Source organism: Lactuca virosa, chromosome 8 (genome assembly GCF_052849685.1).
Source record: "Lactuca virosa cultivar CGN04683 chromosome 8, Lactuca_virosa_CGN04683_v6, whole genome shotgun sequence".
NCBI classification, from domain to species: domain Eukaryota; kingdom Viridiplantae; phylum Streptophyta; class Magnoliopsida; order Asterales; family Asteraceae; genus Lactuca; species Lactuca virosa.
In genome coordinates this window covers 25,506,760-25,531,317 of record NC_136433.1, presented here as the reverse complement: position 1 = coordinate 25,531,317, position 24,558 = coordinate 25,506,760, and the positions used below count along the sequence as shown (strand labels likewise).

Genomic DNA, 24,558 nt, shown 5'->3' with positions numbered 1-24,558 from the left:
GTCAAAACGATATAAATGTAAATCAAAGTAGCTTTAAACACTGATCTGTAATTCTGTTGAACCCACTTGACATGTTTTATTTATTTATTTTTATCAATTTGTATAAGAATGTAGCAAAGATAATATAAAATAAAACCAATAATAAGGGGTTCCATCACCATGCATTGCAATCTGCACAGATGTCAACATGGTCACACTCACATGGATAATGTAATAAATCATTGTGTTGTACAAATAATGCAACACTGAACCACTCAGAAAAATATAAAGTAAACGCCAAGAAATATCCACTCTTCAGGGATTCGATCCTCTGTTTTTCAAATTTCATCCACTCATCAAATCTTTTATCTCTGTCTCACAATCACCACAATTTGACCAAATCATAATTTCAAAAAAAATCTTTTACAAACACCCAAGATTCATATATTAAGTGAAAAGTCTTTGACGTTAAATTACCATACAACAATTTAAATGTATAACAAAGAGTTTGTTAACAAGTCAATTTGGGCGTTGACCATCTCTCCTACGTTTAAGTGACTTACTTGCTTTCAATTGGTGGACTAAGCAATCAATAACTTCTTTAAGACTTGCTTTTCTATTTTCCTTGAAGTTCCAAAGCTCTGATACAACATATCTCCCACTTGAATTATACTCATTTAATTCCAACAACGCCTTCACTACAGCATTGCATACTTCCTCACCCCATTGACTTTTTAACTCTCTCAAATGGCTATCATCTTCATCTATTATTTCCTAAATTTTGAACAAAATATTAGTTAGTTGTGTATTGTATTAACTATTAACCTAGGAAGTTGAAAAATATTAGAAAAATACCTGTAATTTTCCATCTTTTACAGCTTGTTTGAAAGGATGCCAATTTGGAGTATTCACCTTATCTTGCCACAATGAACTTAACTCAACTGATCTCATTTCCCAATCTTGACTAGAAAATCTCTGCAAACACACATCTTGAAAAGGTTTCTGAGCAACTTCTCCCATTCTTTTTAAGCCAATTATAGAAGTTCCCTCCAAAACTTGGGGTAAAACCTACATGAAAAAAAAACTAGGATATATTTCATATTTCATCTACCAAAAAAAGGATCTACACACCATAAAGAAACCTTACATTTATCAGTTCCTTTCGAGCAGCTTGTAGCTCGTTGTTACTCATGTGTTCTCTAAGTATCAAAGTTTGGTTTAAAATGTCCATATCATGTAATTCCTCCTCTTTTTCAGCCAGTTTTTCCCTTAAGTCATTGATAAGGACACTCATACCATACTCACTGTCTAAGGGGTTTTGAGCTATCTGCAAGATATTGATTATTAGATATAAATACCATAAGGTCAATTCAGCTTTATTATGACTTTTCAAACAGAGGAAATTGTACCTTTTCCTTCTCTTTGTAAAAACTTTTGCGTTCAATCTCAAGTTGTGACTCTCTTTTGTCAAGTTCATTAGCTCTTAGTTCAAGTTCTTTTCGTTGATATGCTACTTCCTCTTTCAGCTTTTCACTTTCTTGAAAAAGTACATGCATTTTGCTCAATTGACATTCCAATTCAGTCTTCAATTTGGTATTTTGTGATCCAAGCACCTGCATCTTTCTCATTTCTATAGTGCTACACCAACTGTGTTAGAAACAGGAAGTATCTACATTGTGCAATATACGGGCGTTCAGAAATTATATCATCTAAACTACAAATTAGAACAAGAAAATTGTTCTTTTCACTTTAGGGTATATCCGTGAGCTTCGATTTCATAGCTTGAACCCATAATTGGGGTAAATTCGGTTCAAAATTGAGAAATTATCTTCAAGGAAGGGAATTACCATATGCATTAGTTCCCAATTTGGTGAGCACAACTAACTAACTACCCATACATTGACCTAAAAAAACCCTCCAAAAAATACGAGGTCTTCCGTTTAAAATTTACTTCATCGATTTCGCGGAAAGGATGCTAAAAAAAGTTCGATAATGTAAAAATGATTAGAATGTAAATAAATACCTTCTGAAAACGAATGGTTCATGCGATCTTTCTCCGCGATCATGGAATGAAGGCGGGAAGATATCTCTTCGGAATGGCGCTCCATTTCCCATAGCCTTTGATTCTTCATGTCCACTTCTCTCGCTAGACCCACCGCCAAACTACGTGCCTTTCGGAGCTCCGAAACCAATTTACCTTCCGCCATTTTTCCCGATGACTGTCGTCAACAAGAGAGACGAGTCATGTCTGAATTCTGAAGGGGTCTTATCATCTTTTGTCTCAACATAATGTGGGCAATATGAGCCCTTCTGGTTTTCAACTTTCTTACTTGGCCCCTATTGTTGTTGAAAAGTTTCAGTTATACCATCGTATTAATTTTTGTATGATTAAACTTTTGCACCATTGTGACATAATTAAAATAATTTACTAAGCGACAGAATGCAATGAAGAATTTTAGTTATTAACCCGACAGTTAAAACGTCTTTCACTTATCGATATTGCATTTGACTCATTGTTTGTTTCATTAACTTGATATTTATTTTTTTAAGATAGCAAAATCTTTTTATAATAAATTAATGTTAGTTGTCATTTTCTCAAATTTATGTTTTCTTTTCAAATGCTCTATAAAAATGTCATTTGTCATTTTCTTATTATTTTGTATTTTTTAAAAAGTATTGATGTTGATAATAAGTTGGACAAATATCATAAAAGTCACGACTTTTTCAAGCGTAATTAAAAAAAAAAAAAACCCTGTTATTTTTTTTGTTGGCTCTGGCCAAAACTTTTATACAGTGTTATTACTTTAGCCCACTTAACGAGTTTCATGGTTAACTTTGTTATCTTTTTTGCAAAGTCAGTCCTAAAATTAAGTTTAAAGTCCAAATTTGATCCCTATAGTTTGCAAAAAATTATAGTAATGTCAAAAACTCGGTTTTATGTTATTTTAACTTATTTATTTTTATTTATTTTTTATTTTTTAGTGAAAACTAAACTCGGTTTTATTTTATTTTTTTCGTTTTTTATATTTTTTTATTTTTCATATTTATATATATGTTTTTTCCGTTTTTTCGTTTTGACACGTTTTTAGACCTTTGTTATTTATTCACTTTTACATTGTTTTCTAATTCGTTTATTTTCAACTTTATATTTACACGTTTTTTATTTGTCTTCTAAAACTATAATGTATCTAGTTTTAAAAGTCAATAGAAAGAAAATAAAAAGATGCAAAGTAATAATAAGATTAAATGAATTTAATATGAAATCCATGTAATATAATATGAACCTCATGTTACATAAAAAAAAAATTGAAAATATAACAATATAGATCATCCTATTACAAAAATTAAAAAATAAAGCATTGAATCTTTTGATATAACCTTTTATTTAAAAGTTATTCAAAAAAAAAAAAAACCAATACACACACTAAATATACGCCTTAGTCCTAAACAGACACCTTTTAAACAACAAAACCATTGATTATAATTTATAAGTTTGTTTATAAGCTAGCTGTGATGCCAAACATAGCCTTATGAATTATGATCGATTTAGTCTGGTTTTAGACCAGTTTTAGATTAAACGGTTGAGACATCATTTTTTTTTACACTAATTATAAACGTACTACACAAAACGAAAACATAAATTCAAACTAAACTATTTACACATGTCACGTTCTCCTAAGTTTTTTGGCCTCCCACATCTTCAAAAGACAAGAAGCTCCCTCCTTCAAAGTCGCTTTCCTTCCCTCAGCAAAATTCCACAGCTCTGTTATAATGTATCTTCCACTAGGATTAAATTCATTAATCTCTCTCAAAGCAGTTATTACAGCTTTGTACACTTCTTCACCCAACTCTCTCTTCAGCCCTTCCAATTTTCCATCACTTTCATCTATCAATTCCTACACCAATAAATAATTACAGTTTAGCCCCTCTACTATCAAGGAATATAAGTTTTGACCAATCACCTGTGGTTTTCCATTGATGGTGATGATTTTGAAAGGATGCCAATTAGGATCTCGAAGGTACTCTTCCCATAATGAACATATCTCTGAAGCTTTGTCTTCTGCTTCTGTCTCATTGTACCTTTTTTTCATGGCATTATAGAATGGTTTATTATCCAATTCTCCCATTCTCTTCACACCGATATCTGTGCCTTTTGGCACTTCCTTAAATCCCTTCATCAAAAAATATAATAAAAAAAAAATATACATGAAAGTACATCGCTGTTTCTCAAAACACTTACTTCAATTAACTCTTTGCGAGCCTCTTGAAGCTCATCATTGCTTTTTCGTTCTTGAACAACGAGAGTTTGATATAAGCTTTCCAGATCAACAAACTCTTCTTCCTTTTCCTTCAAGTTGTTGTGTATTTCATCCATCTTCTTCAAAACCTCCAAATCATCATCCCCCATGTGCTTCATAACATTTAATTGCCCCCTTAAACGTTCTATTTCTAGCTCCACTGCTTGTTTTGCATCCAGTTTTTTCTCAAGCATGATTATTCTCTCATGGAGTTTCTCTTTTTCCCTCTAATCCACAATGAAAACAAATTAAAGAAATTACGGATTTAGTTTACTCTATATATTATACAAGTATAAAACTACCTTATGATCATCTGCAAGTTTCAACACACTTTCATCAGCTTTCCTTTGCTCAGCAGTTGCTATCCTGAGCGAACTATTTCTAGCAGCATTCTAGCAGATAGGAGATAAACATATGTTTTTTTTTTTGTTGGGCGTATTTAAATTAAAATTAAAACAATCAGGAAATGAAATATATATAATAATGTCATACCTCTTCGATCTCTTCAGCCAATATTTTCCTTTCATTTTCATTTACAACCTCACGCTTCTGCAATTCTTCTCCCTGAAGTTGAAGTTCTTTCTTTTCACTTTCAAGTCTCAGTTTTAGTTTTTCATGGTCATTAAGTATCTTCTGATAATGTTCTCGTGCACTCAACTGGATTTTCTTGAATTCTAATCAAAACAAGATTATGGGAATTTTTATTACTATGTGTACTAGTGAACAATAATCGAATTTGGTACATAACACATACCTTCATTATAATATTGGTGAATCTTATCTTTTTCAGCAATTAAATTGCGAAGGGTAACTTCTGTTTCCATGTATTTACTCTCCATCTCTTCAATGTGCCTCTTTTTGACTTCAATCACATTTGTCAAAGTTGACTTGAGTTGAATCTCTTTGTGATCTTCTTCTTCCATGATATCAGAAATGGTCATCAGGTCAGCAATCTTGCGAAGATGCTCTCCAATTATGTTGTTAGATCTGTAATCATCACCCCGAGCAACCCAACAATAAATACCAGAGGTATGAGTATGATCATTCTCTGGATTCCAATCCTTTTTACCATGGTGATCAGCCTCATAAGCTTTTTCAAATGACATGGCATTATTGAACCCTGTCCAATCTTTTTTAAACTCAACCACTGCAGATCCTGAATGACCACGGAAATTCCACAATGGGATCACCCGCGTAGGATTAAAACCTCTCATGGTTAACTCATCTCTCAAACTTGAACCACTGCTCCCAACATAACGCCCATCTGTTAGTTTAACTGGTAGGTTAACAACAATGCCTTTCCATGGCCATACAAACATCTCATCACCATCATGATCTGCAAGGTGATCAACCTCATTGTTAGCTTGTGAGGAACCAGAGGCTTCTGATAGATCTTGATTGAGATACTTGGATAATGCTAAATGATTTGCCTTGTCTTTCTTGCTTCGTTTTTTTGAATCAGTTTTCCCAACCATAGTAGCATGTTGTAGTATGTCCTTGTATTGGTAATCATGCTTTTTCTTATTAGAACAGAATGGGCAAGTGAAAGCTTCGTTTGGTAATTTGATGTGATACTTTCCACCCTTGAGCTCTTCATAGCTTTTCTCTTCATATTCCTCTAGTTCAGAATCACTGTCTTCATCAGAACTTTGCTCCATATGATCCTCAGTCATTTTTAATCAACAAGAAAGCCTGTTAACACGGAAAAGGTAAGTATTGTTATATATATCAGCAAATGGTATTTTCAGAAGATAACACAACTTGAACCAATGCACAGGTGTTAGTGATAACTAAAACACACAAACAGATGAAAAACTCATATTAAGGAGACTAAAAGCTCAAACAGATCAACTTTTAGGTTAATGTCCTCATCGTGCCCTAGAAATTACGAAGTCACAATACTAGTATTTCGATTTTTTTAGGTTAATGTTCTCTCTCTTTCAGAACATAACTTCTGCGATTTGAAGTTATAATCGCATTCATCTTTCTACATTTCCAAATAATACAAACATTATGAATAGTTGTGCTTATGGTTACAGCGAACCGCAATCATCCATAGTTTCTCCGAATTGGAGATAAACTCATCATTTTTGTTTGTTCACAAAAAGGATTCCGTCAGAAGTAGAAGTAAAATCGCTACTATCTCTAGATCATACACTACATTTTGCACCAGAAGGGAAGGATCATTGAACAGTACAATATGAAGCATCACGAAATATCAACATGCACTGCAATAACTGAAGATAATGTAGATCAAACACTCAAAAAATGATAAATAAACTCTATATTACTTAAAATGTATGATTACAGAGTATATATCTTCACAAACAGTAAGAGTGTACGCAGCAAAAGCAAAAGCTGAAGAAGAGAGGATACTTACGTCGATTGGATTGAACTCTTCGGTAAACTACGGATTTTCACTAGATGAAGATCACTAAAAGTAATTATTTAAAACTTAAGGAATATTGAATTTTGGGGGTCTTGGTTTGATGAAGCGGCAGAACGGAAGGAGAGGGTGACAAGTGGAGGTTGGGAATGTGAAATATAATGCAAAATTGAAGTATTGTATTTAACCTGAATTTTAAGCAAACACTTAATTTCATACATACTACTAATTTCATTTAGAAGCCTTTGGTAAAAAAAAAATAGAAGTATAGATGAAATTGGGTTTTGTTTTTGACTTTGGATTGCTTTTTAAGGGGCTTTTTAACTTTTGGCTTTTCTAAAAAATCAAATTTTAAAAGATGTTTGGCATTTGCAAAACTTGCAAAACCCCATTTCAAATTAACTTTTTGGCAAGAAAGAATTGGTTGTTTTTCAAAATACAATAAATCATGATTTTTTTGTGACTTTTGTCATCTTACAAGGTAAATTACCTTCAAAAGTAAAAAAATATTAGCCAAACACTCTTTGTCCTTTTAAAAGTTAAAATCAAAAAGTTCTATAAAAAAGAACTTCTCATTTTAAAAAGCAATCTCAAACACCCCTAATGTTTCGTTGTTATGTAAAGGAGATGTTTAATATCATAAAAAACGAACCCTTTTTTCTCTCCTAAACATTGCAAGTTTGCAACCTTATTTTATTTTCTGTGAAGACACAAATGCAACAAAACAAATGTGAACTCACAAAGATCTTTATTTCATATATGCAATCATAAATTTATACCGTGACTTTTAATGACAAAACAATAGACTTTTTAATTAAAAAATACCAAACATATATGACATGGACAAGCACTTCCACATAAGATATATCAATTGTATTATCAACCTTAATGTGAAAGACAAATGAATCACCTATAATGTTTGTGAAAGACTGTAAAATACATTAGACTATCCAGTATAACAAATAACAAGGTCTAAAATGAAAGAAATTGGTGTGATTATCATGTAACATGACAGATATTTTCGTTGGAAACGGAGTTGAGTAGATATTTGAATGAGCCTATAATAGGAACTTTGATATTCTTTTATAGTGGAAACAAAATGGTTCTTGTTTCCCAATTATAGTTAAAGGTATAATTTTTTTTTTATTTTATAGTATTTATTAAATCTTACAACTTACAAGTTTATATGCTTATGTTGTTAGATATATTGACAATTCAAATTTCGACATTGACATCCGAGTTCGCATTTAGTACTACCTAGTAGGGATGAACTTTTAACCGAAAAACCAAACTGAACCAGAACCGAAACCAATTGGAACCAATTAGTGGTATTCAATCTGGTTCTCGGTTCTTAGTTTATGGCTTTTCCGGTTTCTAGTTTTTCAAAAAAAAGTTTAGTGGTGCAACATTTGTTTAATTTTGGATACCTTATGTGGTTTTGCCCTATGGTTTCATTTTTGTGTGGCTTTAGTCCATATCCTACATAAAATGACGAATATACCCTTTACTGATTCTTTTTCTAGTTTCTTTTAATTATATTCTTATTATTTAATTTAAAAATAAATAAAAAAAATCTCAGCCACCCAACCCTCTTATTTCCTTCCCCACATCTTACTAACCCACCCCTCACACACACATACACTCTCTCTCTCTCTCTCTCTCTCTCTCTCTCCCCCCTCTCTTTTTCTCTCACTGTGTCCGACACCACCACCCGCTAGACCACCAACGTCATTGAACCACTACCATATGTTAGACCACAGTTGTTGGAGAAACGAGATCTGTAATGGAAAATCGGAAAAACGGGATATGTCATGGTAAAAAACCCATCAACACTGTCACCTAACCAAACCACCTTTGTCTATCTCCTTTTCTAGCGAGTCGTCGATGTTTGTAGAACCCATAGCACCGACGACATTTGTAGAACCCTTAGCGTCGTCGGTGTTTGTAGAACCCCTTGCGTCGTTGTCCTTATCATCTGGTGAATAATGGGGCTCGATGAGGTGTTTCTCTATGGTGGTTTTCAATTTAGGTGATGCTCGACGGTGCAGGGGTGTTTCCAGTGAGATAATGAAAGTTTATGGTGATGCATGAGGCTGTAACAGATGGAGATGATGAAGGTGGTTGTTTCCAGTGTGGTTGTAATTCGGTAGTATAAGGATGGCGTTTTATGGTGTAGCAGGTAAGATGGTCGATGGTGGTTGTTAGGTTTGAGTTTTAGAGAGAAAAATGAATGTATTGAGGGGTAAACCTTCTTCATTGATTTTCTTAATGAATTAAGCATTACATATATACACCAACTAACAAACTTGTAGGTAACGCCCCGTTCCATTTTAATTATTTCGAAATAGTGTTAATAAATAATATGTATAATTATATAATTAAAGACTAATTTTTGTAGGCATGACAAGTGAATTAATTTAATAAAAGGCATGGATGTAAAGCGGTTAAAATAATAATAATAATAATAATAATAATAATAATAATAATAATTTGAATATATAGTCTAGGGTTTAAATTGTAATTTCCAAAACTCATTTTGTTAAGAGAAATCCACTTAGGGTAGATTTTGTCAGCACATCAAAGTTCAGGGATTAAACTTGACGGTTTCAGAAAATCTTTTGTTAGAAAATCAATAGAATACATAGAAAAAATACTTTTAGATATCTATTTTTTGCCACTAAAAACCACAGCTTTTTAAACAATTTTGCTGAAAATAATGATTTTTTTAAATTTTTAATTAATTTTTTTTTCAATTTTTTTCATCGAATGTTTGAATAAATAGCGATTTTTAGGCTTGTAAAAAAAAAAAAAAAAAAAAACCTTAGATATGTCAAAGTATTTTTTATGTATTTGTAAGGTTTATAGGGTTTTTTTATGTTTATACGTTTTCTTTTGATCCTCCCACAATCAATGTTTTAGATTAACCTTCTAGAACTTGATTTCTACTCGAGCAACCTATCGTGCAACCTAAATATTAAGGTCGAATATTTTAGATTAAAAGTGCAAAACATAAAAAAAATGTTAAAATGGTAGAAGGACTAAACTTACAAGTTGGCATAGCAAGGGACTAAATTTGTAGTTTACTCAAACTATGAAAATGAAGAAATTAGTATTCATGGGACTAAATTTAACTCTTAGATATAGTACAGGGTCGACTTCCCTACTTTTCAGTATCTTTTCCCTTTTGTTGTTCGCAAACAATACTCCGTGATTATCCGCCGGCGTTAGATAATTCAAGTACAGGACGATTCCGATTCCGATTCCGATTCCTTTGTTTCAACGTTGTAACGGCCATCCCCGATCTGTATTCTCCCTGCGTGCCGGGACCTCTGTCTTTCACCTTTTTACACGCAAATCACTTAAAATGTTCACACAGTTCGGCTCCACCGCCGAGAACCTGAGCAAGGCGTCAACAATGGTGTTTCGAATCGGCACAGACGCTCACCTCTATGACGATCCCGACGATGTCAGTATTTCACCTCTTCTGGACAGCAAATTCGACTCTGAAAAATGCGAAGCTCTCAAACGATTGCTCGCTTTGATTGCCCAAGGCTTAGACGTATCCAATTATTTCCCTCAGGTAGTTCAATCATGAAAACATCTCTTCATCAAATTACTAACAGCCTGTCACTGAAGGTTCAATAATCGATTTAATTTGTTCAAATCGGACGCGCGAACTAGTTTTTTTTGCATATTAACTGCTATTAAGAGTGAATTGTCTCGGTGGTTATGAATTATAGTCGTATACAATCAATTAGGTCTTCAACTAATAAGTAGTTACAAATTCGTGTAAATTTTAAGAATAGGAAGCATGTCAATCATATAATTAAACGATAATACTTTCACCAACAGCGTTTGCTGAATGTGATTCATTAAAGGATTATGCAAAATATGTTGATGTATTTATCAATACCAATCAGTTCTAAATCTAAACTAAGGAACCAAAATGAACTTGTTATGACTTATAGAATGATAAGCTTATATGTATTTTCAATTATGAAAGGTTCCATTTTGATATTGTGTAATCTGATTGATTTACAGGTTGTTAAGAATGTTGCATCTCAGTCATTGGAGGTTAAGAAGCTTGTTTACCTATATTTGCTGCATTATGCTGAAAGGCAAGTTGATTATATTCTATACCTTTATTCTTGAATCAGACCTTGTATTCAGTTCAGTTTAAGATACATCAACTCACATAAACCCATCAACATTTGATACATTGATCCATTACAGGCGTCCAAATGAAGCATTGTTGTCAATTAATATTTTCCAAAGAGACCTTGGGGATCAAAACCCATTGGTGAGGGCCTGGGCATTGCGTACAATGGCTGGCATTCGCTTGCATGTGATTTCACCTCTTGTTTTGGTAGCAGTCAGAAAATGTGCAAGAGATCCATCTGTATATGTCAGAAAGTGTGCTGCTAATGCTCTCCCAAAGCTCCATGATTTGCGCCTTGAGGAAAATGCTACTGCAATTATCGAGGTTAGTTTAGTAATTTGCCATTGATTTTCTGATATGACACAACTACCATTTTAACTTTTTAAGGACTGCTAACTTATTAATATTGCAGATTATTGGAATACTGTTGAATGACAATTCCCCTGGAGTGGTTGGAGCTGCTGCTGCAGCATTTGCTTCTATATGTCCAAATAATTTGCCTCTAATTGGTAGAAACTACACAAGGCTATGTGAAATTCTTCCAGATGTAGAGGAATGGGGTCAGATCATATTAATAGAAATCCTTCTTCGTTATGTAATTGCAAAACAGGGTCTTGCAAAAGAATCTATTATGGCATCTTTATGTCCACAAGATGAGAAAAGTGATTCAGACCCGGATTCCAACTATTTAGAAAAAAAGAAAAAATATGAAGTTTTCAGTGGTGTTAATGAGCCTGAGTTATTAGCTATGGTGTCCAGGAGTTACCTTGCAGGACAAGATAAGTACTTATCAAATTCAACAACTGTAGATGTGACATCATCAGAAGTTGATTCTTCAAGGTTTACTTCATCAAAAAGTGATGATTTGAAGATCTTGTTACAATGTACTTCACCTTTGTTATGGAGTCGCAACAGTGCAGTGGTGCTTGCTGCTGCTGGGGTACATTGGATTATGGCTCCAAAGGAGGACATTTTCAAAATTGTTAAACCTCTTTTGTTTCTTCTGAGATCATCAGATGCCTCAAAATATGTGGTATACTCTCTTTTATTTCAACATATCATGAAAATATTAAAGGGTTTGGGTTCAAATCCACCATCCAACTATTCGTTGTCTCCACATTTGATCACTTGGGATTCTCTTTTTTTTTTTTTTTTTTTTGTACATCGAAGGTCCCTAAACTTTTTAAATTTGTACTGAATAAATACTTTAGGGATCTTTGATGAAAAAACAATCTGGAGTGACCAAATGTGGACAACTGATAGTTGGTTATCATTATATAATTGTATTATTAATATGTTCTTTATTGTATATTCCCATAATTGTATAAATTATAATATATTTGTCTATCACATTAAGTAAGATTAAATGCAAGATTTAGGCAAGTTGTCAACACTCTATGCACTTATATAGTCTAAGCTTATAAGTTGATAGCAATATAAAATTCTTAGTACATTGTAATTTGAAAAATCTACCATAATGGTGTATTCGATACAAATTTAAAGTTTAGGGATCCCAGATGTACAAAAAAATCCAGAGTGACCAAATGTGTACACAACGAATAGTTGGATGACAAATTTCAACCTAAATCCAATATTAAAAATAGTGTAAAATGTTTTAATCATATTTATTATACTATTTGAAGAAGTAGGTTTTTGCAACTGACACAGGTCCTCTGCAACATTCAAGTCTTTACAAAAGTGATGCCTTCTCTTTTTGCTCCAAATTTTGAAGACTTCTTTATAAACACTTCAGATGCATATCAAGTCAAATCTCTAAAACTTGAGATCCTTTCTTCCATTGCTACAGATGAATCAATCTCCGTTATCTTTCAAGAGTTGCAGGTACTTTTCCTTTTTTTCTTTTTAAATATTTTTTTGTTTAAAAAAAGGATTGAATTTATTATTTATTAAAAAAAAACATTTATAGGATTATGTGAGAGATCCCGATAGGAGATTTGCTGCAGATACTGTTGCTGCTATTGGTCTATGTGCTAAACGGAATCCACAAGTAGCAAAGACTTGCTTAGAAGGACTGCTTGCTCTTACCTCACCCAGTTAGTCTACAACCATTTGTAAATTACAAAACTGGTCCCTGCACTTTCTAACTTATACCGTGTTTAGTCCAAAGTTGAAATCTCTTTCACCTTTCGTCCTTTCCAAGATATCATATCTATATGAAACTTTGAAATTTCATTGTTGGACTAAGCACGATAAAAAACAGAAAGCACAGGACAATTTTTGTAATTTTCTCTATATATTATATATGATTTTTTTTTATCCAGACTTTCGGCTCAATATTATCTGAAAAAACACCTGCAGAATCCATAAATAGCACCTCTGGATCCATGGATGATGATGCGGTTTTAATTCAAGCAATTACATCCATCAAAGATATCATAAAACAAGACCCATTGGCTCATGATAAAGCCATTATATATTTGATTCGAAATCTGGATGCAATCAAGGTTCCTATAGCCCGTGCAATAATTGTTTGGTTATTAGGCGAATACAACTCAATTGGCAATACCGTTCCAAAGATGGTTCCCATAATTCTAAGATTTCTTGCTCGTGGCTTTCCTTCTGAATCCATTGAAACAAAACATCAAATTCTAAATGCTGCTGTTAAGGTATGATGATAAAAATTAAAACCATTTAAAGTAGAGTAAATTACATTTTTGGTCCCTGACTATAGTGGCCCAAATCATTTTACTTGGAACTGTGGCCAATAAAGTTACAAAAACCTCAAATAAGGACCAAAATTGCAAGAGTTAAACTTTTTGGGACCAAAATTATAAAAATGTAATTTACTCTATAAAGTATAAATCTTTATTTATTCATTATATAATTTCTGTTACAGGTTGTTTTAAATTCAAAAGGAGAAGATTTTGACACTGCAAAAAGCATATTGAGCTACGTGCTTGAGCTTGCAAAATTTGATTTAAACTATGATGTTCGTGATCGTTCCCGTGTTCTTGGAAAACTTATGTCATGCTATGTTAGTGAGGCTCAGACACCTGAAAACAATGAAATAACGGTTTTACTTACAAAACATATATTTGGGGAAAATAATAAATCATCAAACGAAATGATGAACAACCGGTTTTACCTTCCGGGATCTCTCTCACAGATAGTTCTTCACGCAGCTCCAGGGTACGAACCGCTTCCGGAACCTTGTAGTTTGACTCATGTTGACTTTGAAGTTGAAAATTCTGATGTAGTTGACTCGGATTCATTGAATGAAGAAGGTAGTTATGAGGATTCGGAAGGTTCCATCACTACTGATAACACAAACGAGAGTGAAACCGAAACTGAAAATGAAAATGAAGTTGATAACACTGATTCGTTAATTAACTTCTCGGATGTTGGAAATACACAAAAAGAAACTGGTTTTGATTCCGGTGAGTTGATGTCAAAAGGAGCTCTGGAATCATGGTTGGATGAGAATCCGAGTTCAAGTCAGAATGTAACAGGAATGGAACCTGTAAACGAACGGAATTCATCAGCAAGAATCTCAATTGGAGATATTAGTGGGAAAATTAAACCTAAAACTTATACGCTTTTAGAACCCGCGTATGGAAACGGTTTAAAAGCGGTGTATAAATATTCAACGGATCCTTCAACAGTGTCTCCATCACTTGTAAGTGTTGAAGTTTCTTTTGAAAACTGTTCTGGTGATCAAATTACAAAAATATCCCTGAGCGATGAAGATTCTGACACGAATTCTGAACTTCAAATGGAAGAAATTACTGCCCTTGAACCTGGTCAAACTACAAAAAGAATCATTCATGTTCAGTTTCATCATCATCTTTTACCTTTGAAGCTTAACTTATGGTGTAATGACAAGAAGCACCTTGTTAAGTTACGGCCCGACATTGGATATTTCATAAAGCCTCTCCCGATGGATATAAATGTCTTTTTACACAAAGAATCCCAACTCCCTGGCATGTTTGAATACTCAAGAAGGTATAATACTAAATGGGAGAATTACAAAAAAAAAAAAAAAAAAAAACTTTGTACTTGGATAGTTTGGCTGTTTAACAACTAATAATTTTTTTTTTCTAATCAAACCATAAAAATTTCAGACATTGTTCTCACATTAACCAATTTTTTCAACGGTAATATAAAATGATGTTTCACACTTATAAGTGTGACAATAATTTATTAATTTTTGGGACACTTATTTATTAATAAGATTCTAAATTGTTTACCACGTCAGCAGTATATTAATTAATCATGTGCGTTCTATGTGGACAATTTCATCAGTATTCAAATCCCATTCCAATAATGAGTAAATATTCTAAAGTAGAATGCTTCAATAGGGAATAATTTGAAAGTACAATACTCTAAATAAGGAAAAAAAAAGTACAATGCTATAATAAGGAAAATTTAGAAACTACATTGCCATTTCTTGTTATTTTCCCAAACTTTTATGCTTCGATTGAAAAAAAAATAAAGTATAAATCGTTAAACCACAAAATCACCCAAAATATTATGATTTTCTCATACTACATTAGCTTTATTGTACTTTTATTGTCTGCATATAGTAAATTAGGCCCCTGAGTATGGTCGATATTTTCAACTTTGGTCCTAAGAAGTCATCTATTACAGTTTTGGTCATTGTGTGAGGTTTTTGGTCCTTGTTCCTGTAAAATGATTATATTCTTGTGACCAAAATTGCAAAAATCATCTATAATCAGGAACCAAAGGTAGTCATTTTCGAAAAAAGTCACAAGAACCTCAAATAAGGACCAAAATTGATGGAAAAAAACAGCCATACCCAGGGACCAAAATTGTAATTTCTTTGACTTTGACTTTTGACATTGAGTTTAATTTCAAATGTGACAGTTGTTGTTTTACTGATCACCTTGAGGAACTAGGCAATGAGAAGGAGGAGGAGGTTGATGGGAAAATGATGAAGGATTCGTTTCTTGTGATATGTGAAAGTTTAGCATTAAAGATGATGAGCAATGCAAATGTTTATCTGGTATGTGTGAAAATGCCTGTAGATGCAAACCTGAACGATGTGTCAGGTGTGTGCTTACGTTTCAGCAGTGAGATTCTTAGCAACTCCATCCCATGTCTTATCTCTGTTACACTCGATGGTAAATGCTTTCAACCATTAAATGCGTCTGTGAAAATCAACTGTGAGGAGACTGTTTTTGGTATGAATTTGTTGAACAGAATTGTCAACTTTTTGGGAGACCCTCCTCCTACTCCTGTCACTGTGAGTAGTTAGGTAAAGCGTTTGTAACTAACTAACTACAAAGGAAAGTGCGAGTGTTTTCGTGTGATTAATCTGTTTTTTTGTAGTTAAGAGATTACTTTTGTGGGATTTGAATCCGCGTCCTTTTTTGGAAAAGTACCTTACCAATGTCATTCTATGAGAGACTAGTTTTTACTTTTTATATAGGGTTAATCACCAAAATGACACGTTTTTATTTATGCATATTATAGATTGATCACCTTCAGTGAAAAGTTCCAAAATTGACCATTTTCTAACTCTTTTATTAATACCAACATGTCTGAAAATTACTTTTTTCTAACAAAATCTGAAATTTCCAAACTATGTCATATGAGAGTTTCCAACTTGTTCTATTCAAATAATATAATGGAGAAAAGAGGTGAAAAAAAAAACTCATCTTCATTACAAAATTAAGATTTGGCTTGCTTTTTTGGTCACTGCTATCTAATATAACATGTTTCATAAGCCACATAAGCACTTAAAGCTGACTTCCTTCTCTATAATTTCATTGTCGGTTTCCATTGATGATTTGACATTTTCTTTAGTAAAAAAAGAAAAGAATCAATTCCAACTCGCACCCACCAGCTCCAAACCATCGTCTCAAGACTCCATACCATTGTCACTCTCTTTGTGCCTACTGGATTTCTTTGGTGGCAATGGCAGGAGGCTGTGAATCTATTGTTCTTTGTTTAAGCAAACTAGATGGATACAAATCTAATCGGAGCATCGAGAAACCCTGGATTCGGCGTCGACAGGAGGCCATGGATCTGTCGGATTTCTTTGTAGCGGCGGTGTTATCGTCGGATCATCCAGAAACCCTAGACGGCGTTGTTCTGTTCTTAATCACTCCATCAATATCAGTGGCACCAAGTCTCCATCGACTCCGGCCGTCGTTTCCGCCACCGTCATCCTCTCCGGCCACATGCGACAATGGGTATAATCACTACCCTTGAAGCGCCTTCTTTAATAATTTTCATATTATGGAACCTACATTTTGGGTTTTGATTTTCAAATTTGTATGTATGTATGTATGTGTGTGTATGCTTTTTTGTCCCCCATTTCACATTTCTTAATAGATCACATACTCTTTCCTTATTTTAATTTATTTTATTTTATTTTTCGAATTACAGATGTGGGTTGTGAAATTAGTGATGAAGGATGCTATGTGGTGGTTTGTGGAGGTGTTGTGGACTGATGGTTGAGAATTTGGTGTTTAAAGGTTGTCGAATAAATGTTGGTAAAAAGAGTGGTGGTATCGGGTTGCCTATGATGTTGGTTCAATGGTGATGAATGATAATGGTGGGTTTATGGTGGAGTTAGCAGTCGTTGGTGGTAGTAGTGGGTTGTTAAATCCATTTATGTACTCATCGTGGCCCCTCCATTAAGCATGCGTAATTTATCTATATTATGTGGAATTTAAATGTATAAAATGATATAATGAAACCTGCTTATATTATGTAGTAGTGACCAAAAAAAGCATGTCGACATCATTTTATACCCTTGTAAAACCAAATCCAAATAAATAAATAAAAATTTGAAAACCATTTTAAACCAAAACTTATAACTTTGACGAACAAGTGTATTTTCATATATATTATAAAGTTAGAACAAGGGCGTGTTCGGCAAAACTAGCTGGTAGCGGGTAGATTATAGCGTGTAGTAGGTAACGGGTAGCTTGTAGTGTCAAACGAGACTTTCTGTTCAAAACGGAACGTTTTGTCAAACGCTAGAAGCTAGAAGCTCTCAAACGCTTCATGCCGAAAACGCCCAAATCTATAGGTAGTTGGTCTAGAAACTGGAACATGAGGTACTGTACTATCTTGACCACTCATCCACTAGGCTGGCCGATGGATGTGTTGGGCCAGCAGGCCAGGCCTGGTAGCTACTCATTGATCACAAATTGACAATCCATAAAAGCACCTTAAGATCATCCAATTTCATGGTATTTCAACTTTGTGACGTTAGTTTTCATCAATAATTATTTTATATTTATAATAAGTACTTTAATTATTTATAATTTATAATAATTTATATAATAATATATAAATTAGATTTTATTATTTATAAAAAAAAAAAGAAATATATGATTGTTATGTATGTAACATTATAAGGTATAAAACTACTAATACTATGTCTTTTTTTTTTTGACATAAAACTATATATGTTTATTAGCTTTAAAAAATTATTTTTTCTAATTTTACTCTAACTTATTGGTTACCACCTTCCTTTCCTCAATTACTATCTTAATTGTCATGAAGCTCTTAAATATCAACAATCCATCCAACATTACATTAAAGAAACTTTTAAATATATGTAAATCCCGGTGAAGAAAAGCAACGAAACTCCCCCCACCCCCCTAAAAAAAAATTAAAGGCAAAAATTAGGTTTGTTCTTATTGATAGTAAAATATTAATACCGTAAATGAAAATTTAAAAGAGTTAACGGGTCAACACATATTCAAATTTCTCCATATCTCACTTTCTATTTATTCGGTATGATTGGGCTTCTCTCCTGTTTTAAACTGTTTTTTTTAAGTCGTTTGAATTTCTTGCTTAAGACTTAAGTGGTGTTTTTTTTGTGCTCATAAAATCGCATGTTCCAAAAATAATACATATACACTTTCTCAAATTTTCATGTGCAATTAGACCGGACGGAATGGCTTCGACGAGTCACTCGGAGAGCTCGGTGAACACCAAGCCGAGGACTCGCCATGCCGAGCTCGGCTCAGTAACTCGGTGGGAAATTGCCAATGAGAGAGAGTGTATGGTTTGGGGAAAATAAAGAGAAAGAAGTATATGCAGAGGACATGATTGGTTTTTCTTTTGAAGTTGCAGTCAATCACAAATACAAAAATGGAAGAAACACTTCCCTGTCTATGCGTCCAAATGCAGGGAGAAGACAACAAGTTTTCCATCCGAAGTGACAACCATCCGAAGTGGATGATTTTGTTCAGGTATGGTGTATCATTTAGTGTATGTCTTGATTTTATGAAAGGTTTCAGGAGGAAACGGGTACTCAGTTGCGAATTACCACAACTTCCACTATTATATTGACATGCCATCATTTTTTTTTGGTGTGATAAGAAGTGAAGGATACCCATGTGATGGGCGAGTTTGGACATCAAGTAATGGGGAACACAGATGATCATGCTTATGATGAACATGTTGGTTCAGATGGTGCAGGAGTGGTTGGTTACCATGCAAGGTAGACATATGAGCCACACCATAGAAATGAGTGATTCAGTTTTGTAAGAGAGGAAACTTAGGACCTCGATGCATACGTCCATACAAGATTATTGTTCGAGTGAGGAATGTATCATATCTATTAGAACTGTCATATGAGTTGAGGTGGATTCACAACATTTAGTTATGTGTCTCACCTTCGAAGATGTATGGTGAATGAAACAGTAGTGGTTTCACGTAAATGATTTCAGATTTTCATGTGGCTTAATTATGTTGAAAAGACGGTTATTATTCTAGAGAGAAAGGAAAAGATTCTACAGAACAAAGAGGTCGGGTTAGTAGAAGTTTAGTAGCAACATTGGAGAGGTTCTGAGCAGATCTGGAAGACAGAGGCGGCCCACAGGCACAATATCCAAAGTTATTCACTAGCAGTGACTTCGAAAACGAAGTCTGATTCAAGCGAGGGAGAGTTGCAATAGTTTAATCCGAAGTTATTCACTAGCAATGGTTTCATCCGAAGTTATTCACTAGCAGTGACTTCGTGTGTGCGTGTATTTCATGTGTGCGAAGTCGGCAGAGAACGAAAGAGAGGGAGAGAGACGACTAGTGAAGTTGTGATCAAGGAGCGTGCGGGACAGGAGGAAGGGGATTCGATCAAGGGTTCTTTGGCTTGTAATCCCGGTTCCAAGTTAACGGTTTTCCTCTCTCATTCTCCTTTTTCTTTTATTTGGTCATCATCTTCAAATCGCCATCACCGCCGGCTGCCATGGCCGCCGGCCGTTGCAGCCATCATCGACTACCTGCCACCTTGTGGTGGCAGTGGGTGTTTCATGGGTGGTTCATGTTTTGGGTTTGAATGGGAAAGGCCTAACCCTAGTGGTGTTCTTTTGATGGCATTGGTCGTTGCTTCTTCTTTCTTTTAAGCAATGCACTTTGGGGTGTGGTATTATCTAATGATTAGGGTTTGTTAAAAAGTCATTAAGTCACTGTTAAGGATTTTTATTTTTCCAGAAAATAAGTCATTTTGGTTAGGTCTTAATGGGTTAAGAGGCTAATTGACCCTAAAAAGACAAAGCTGTGATTTCAGGATTTTGTCCTAATTTGTCCAGAATTTTGTAGTGTCAAATCTAGGTCATGGAAAACTCTGTTTAGTCGAAACCAAATCCTAGAGTTTCGTTTTTGAGTCCTCTACAATTCATTAGTTTTAACCGATGGCCAGAAATGCCTCTAACAAGGGTAAAATCGACCATTTACCCAGACTGGTCCGTAATGAACTGTTTTGCGAGGCAGTTTTGTAAAAATCGCCAAAAATTGTAGAAAACTTGTACAGAGGTGTGCGAATACTACTTTTAAAGCTAAGGAACTGAACTTCATGCATATAAAATAGTTTTAAAAAAATCCGTTGAAGGGGGGTAAAACAGGTCCCGAACAGAACATAACTTCTATGTATAATTCTGAAAAAAATAACCTATGAGTCATTGTACTTTTGAGATATCAAAGGACCATAACTTAACTCTTTTTGGTCATTATTAGGAAGTTGAAGGTTGATCTGGTGTGAATGGGTGTTTGAATTATTTGAAGGGTGTTTGACTACTTGAGGTGAGTTCCTTACTTCATAACCTTAGGGTATTATGTGCCTACTGTTAGGTCGGGTGAGACTAGGAACTATATGGTTAATAGTAAAGTAATACTTGTTGCATTAGTTATATTTGATGTACTTATTTGTTATGTGGAATGTATATGCATGATATGTTTGGGCTCGACGGCTGAATACCGAGTCGATATATTTGGGCTCGACGGCTGAAGGCCTTGTGCCGAGTCAGACTGACTGAAGGCCTTGTGCCGAGTCAGACTGACTGAAGGCCATAGTGCTGAGTCAGGGGGCTGAACGTGGACTTGTCGATTGAACACCGAGTCCTTATATGGGTGTTGTGTGGGATGTGTTCCCAAATATACACGAGTTGTATGATCTTGATATTTATGCTATACGAATGCTTGTATGTTTAATAATGGCATGAAATGTAGGAGTAGGGTGTAATACTTCTATTGTCACAGAATTGCCATTGGGGGCCCTTCTCGAAAATAGTTTGTAACTCAGGGGTCTAAAAGCAAAATACTTGGAAAAATAGATGTTACATCATGTCATGCTGCATAGGTACAAATCCTTTCTTAGATTCTTCCATGTTGAATTTCTTCAAGATTTTATCTAAGTATATGTTTTGGGTTTAGCTTGACTGGACACTGGCGCGGTTGAAGATTGGGTCCTTGTCATAGACTCTTAATATGAGATTTTAAAACTATTGTTTTCCGCTGTTGTTTTGAATTATAAGTGGAATAATATTTTTGAAGTATGTTTTGATTTTGAAATGTTTTTTGAATATATAAACTTAACGGATTTGGTTAATTAATGAATTTAATGGTTTTTATTATAAATATTAATGTTTTTAGAAGTTCAAATTTATTGTAATTTTTGGGACGTAACAGATGCAAAAGTCACTTCTTATTTATTTATTATTATTTTTTTGCAATTTAACCATTTAAACCGGTAAACATTTGCAAAACAACCATTGTAAGTGGTTAGTACTGGTTTTAAGGGTCAAATTACAAAAAAAAAATGGATGACTTTTCGTTAATAAGATTAAAGTTTAAGAACTTTTCCAGAAGATTTTCTTTTTCAAATATACTAAATTTATTTGAATAAAACTTATTTATTTATTAAAAAACTCAAAATAAAGATGTTCTTTTTTTTATTAAAAAACACAATAATAATAATTTATGTATCATTTTTGGAATTTTTTATGATTCTCTTTAATAAATATATTTACTACAATCATAAAAATATCATCTATATCTTATATAACTTAAGAGAACTTTGTTGATTTGCTGTAAGAAGTGCTATTCATGCCAATTGTTGCTTCATTATTGAATTTTTAGGTCATGGATGTAAAATGTTTACCATAAAACTACAACTTACCGAAAATCCTTTCACAATCGAACGACACTTCAAAAAATAAAGGTTTATTAGAGGCTGTTATTTCTAAATAGAGCTTTCATTATACACACTATGTGGCCTAGAAACGAATTTCTTACGACAAATCAACAAAAAATCGTTTTTATATTCATTAATGCGGCATATTTGTCAACCATTTTCATTTGAACATTTTATCAGATTTTGCACCCTCTTAATCGGTACCATAAAATCCTTCATATTTAGACATCACCACCACCAGACTCACTCACCACCACCACCATTTGCCACCAACAATACCATCTTCACCATAAAACACTAGTACCACCCCCCCCCCCCCTTAACGACATGACGGAATTAATAAAAAGATTAAGATAGAATTATACCTAAATGATGTGTCGGGATGGATTGACGATGGATTGTTTATATTATATGAATGATTATATGAATATGTTTGGATAGGGCTCTGCTATTCAGAAATAGAACAACTATTTCAACAGAGGAAGAACTTTGAGATCTACTCAAGTCTTAAACACTCAAACTTAACTTGTTTATTTCATATGGGCAAAGGCCCTATTTATAGGCTCAAGAGAACCGGTTACATAATTGAGTTGCAATCGTTTGATTGCAATACGACATATATATTTACATTATAGCCCCCTAGACTATTGAGGGTTATACACTTTATTTCATTTCTAACCGACACTAACTTTATGACACATACAAACAATAATTATACAACGACAAATACAAATAATTCTACCGACACAATATTTACATTAATATAATCCCTTCCACATTGAAAGGACAAGTGTCTTCACTAATGTCTTCAATAATAATGACTTTATATGTCATTGCTTACGTCATTCCTCCCGCCACCGAAAGGACATATATTTCTGAATGATGTGTGCTTTGGTCATGGCTGACGTTAGTTTTCCATGAATGGTGTTCACAATGTTTCTTTCATGAATGGATGCTTTTTTGAACTGTTGTTGTTCTTGCTTCATGAGGCTTCCATTCTCTCGTCAAAGTGTCTGCTATATGATTGTTTGCGCTTTTGATGTATCTGAGATAAGGATGAAATTGATGTAATTGTAATTGCCAACGAATCAATCGTCCACGACAATAATCTTCTTGTAATTTATAGCGCCAAAATCCAAGTAGATACTTGGAATCTGTTCGTAACTGGAATCTTGTTTGTAGAAGCTCGACCTTCCATTTCTTCAATGTTCTTAAACAAGCTAGTGTTTCTCGTTCATGTGTGCTATAATTTTGCTCAGTTTGGGAAAATGTTCCCGATATATACTTGCATAGTTTTTGCTCATATTTATCTGTTTTTAATACTTCAGATGATACATCCGTATCAGTGTATGCTTTTGGTGATATTTTCATATCACTGTATACTTTATTTTTGTATGCTTTTGGTGGTATTTTCATACCACTGTATGCTTTTTCAATGTATACTTCGGATGGTATTTTCATATCATTGTATGCTTTGGTAATGTATACTTCGGATGGGTTAGATATGAGGTTTCCCTCACGTTCTAATCCCAATAATGCTTTCTCCATAGGATTATCTATCTGCATCTGAATCAGAATCTGAATCTATATTTGAATCTTCTATAGGTTCATATCCTAGATCATATGCAATTTTTAATAAACTTGTTTCTTTTTCTCTTTCAGTCTTTTTTGGACATTCATAAGATTTATGTCCGTCCTCTTGACATATCCAACATTTACAATCTTTTTTATTTGATGGGCAATAATTTGTTTTAGATTGATATTTTTGTTTATATTGTTTTCTATTTCGAAAATATTTTATTTCACCTTGTTTATAATATTGTTTATATTTAGGTTTATAAGTTTGTTTTTTCCAAGTTTTCTTTTTATATTGATGCTTTTTATTGTCTTTACAACCATATTGATTAACTTTATTAGAAAGGGTATCACAACATAAATCAATTTTTGCATCTTGTGTTGTTTTCTGTTCTAAACATTTTTTCTGCATCCATGCTTTTAATATACTTATTCGTGCTCCTAAAGTTTCTGCAATTTTATTTTGTTGTAATGCTTCTTGGAAATCTTTTATTACACTTTGACTTACTAATGATGGTAATTTTTGGTAAAACATATCTAATGCTATCTTTTTTCTAGTGGAATCTAAATTATAATAATGTTCAGAATATTCACATATAAACGGTTCTAGATAACACATATTACAAATTCGTAGATTAGTTAAATGCCGTAATGATTCTAATTGAAAAGCTTCTTGTGATACTTTATCTTCAATTTGTTTTCCTATGAATTCCTGAATAAGACGACTTAATACATTTTTAAATGTTTC

At 33.6% G+C, this 24,558-nt stretch overlaps 3 protein-coding genes and 1 long non-coding RNA gene across 6 annotated transcripts; 2 read left to right on the top strand and 2 right to left on the bottom strand.

Annotated features, from left to right (window-relative positions):
* Positions 1-370: 370 nt before the first annotated feature.
* LOC145129412 (factor of DNA methylation 2-like) lies at positions 371-2,244 on the bottom strand. Of its 3 annotated transcripts, none has more exons than XM_079064108.1 (5): positions 2,003-2,244; positions 1,389-1,609; positions 1,127-1,306; positions 835-1,047; positions 371-753 (listed from the first exon to the last, which is right to left on the bottom strand). In XM_079064108.1, the coding sequence occupies exons 1-5, from the start codon at positions 2,184-2,186 to the stop codon at positions 499-501; spliced, it is 1,053 nt and encodes a 350-aa protein (XP_078920234.1). In that variant the 5' UTR covers positions 2,187-2,244; the 3' UTR covers positions 371-498. The 3 variants fall into 3 exon arrangements, with proteins under 3 accessions (XP_078920234.1, XP_078920235.1, XP_078920236.1); XM_079064109.1 differs by having other exon boundaries at positions 1,389-1,617; positions 2,003-2,217; XM_079064110.1 differs by having other exon boundaries at positions 1,389-1,648; positions 2,003-2,113.
* A 1,249-nt stretch (positions 2,245-3,493) lies between these two features.
* Positions 3,494-6,783, bottom strand: LOC145129411 (protein INVOLVED IN DE NOVO 2-like). Its single transcript, XM_079064107.1, has 7 exons — positions 6,658-6,783; positions 5,032-5,969; positions 4,770-4,951; positions 4,580-4,669; positions 4,220-4,504; positions 3,942-4,151; positions 3,494-3,875 (listed from the first exon to the last, which is right to left on the bottom strand). The coding sequence occupies exons 2-7, from the start codon at positions 5,948-5,950 to the stop codon at positions 3,645-3,647; spliced, it is 1,917 nt and encodes a 638-aa protein (XP_078920233.1). The 5' UTR covers positions 5,951-5,969; positions 6,658-6,783; the 3' UTR covers positions 3,494-3,644.
* A 2,817-nt stretch (positions 6,784-9,600) lies between these two features.
* On the top strand, positions 9,601-16,227 carry PAT2 (protein affected trafficking 2). Its single transcript, XM_079064767.1, has 9 exons — positions 9,601-10,243; positions 10,705-10,781; positions 10,897-11,146; positions 11,235-11,855; positions 12,491-12,664; positions 12,750-12,876; positions 13,142-13,449; positions 13,680-14,785; positions 15,668-16,227. Exons 1-9 carry the CDS (start codon positions 10,028-10,030, stop codon positions 16,056-16,058), a joined length of 3,270 nt encoding a protein of 1,089 aa, XP_078920893.1. The 5' UTR covers positions 9,601-10,027; the 3' UTR covers positions 16,059-16,227.
* Positions 16,228-16,328: 101 nt separating this feature from the next.
* On the top strand, positions 16,329-17,488 carry LOC145129930 (uncharacterized). The gene is made up of 2 exons (XR_013717720.1): positions 16,329-16,998; positions 17,195-17,488. It is a non-coding gene; the product is annotated as an uncharacterized LOC145129930 (long non-coding RNA).
* The last annotated feature ends 7,070 nt before the right edge of the window (positions 17,489-24,558 follow it).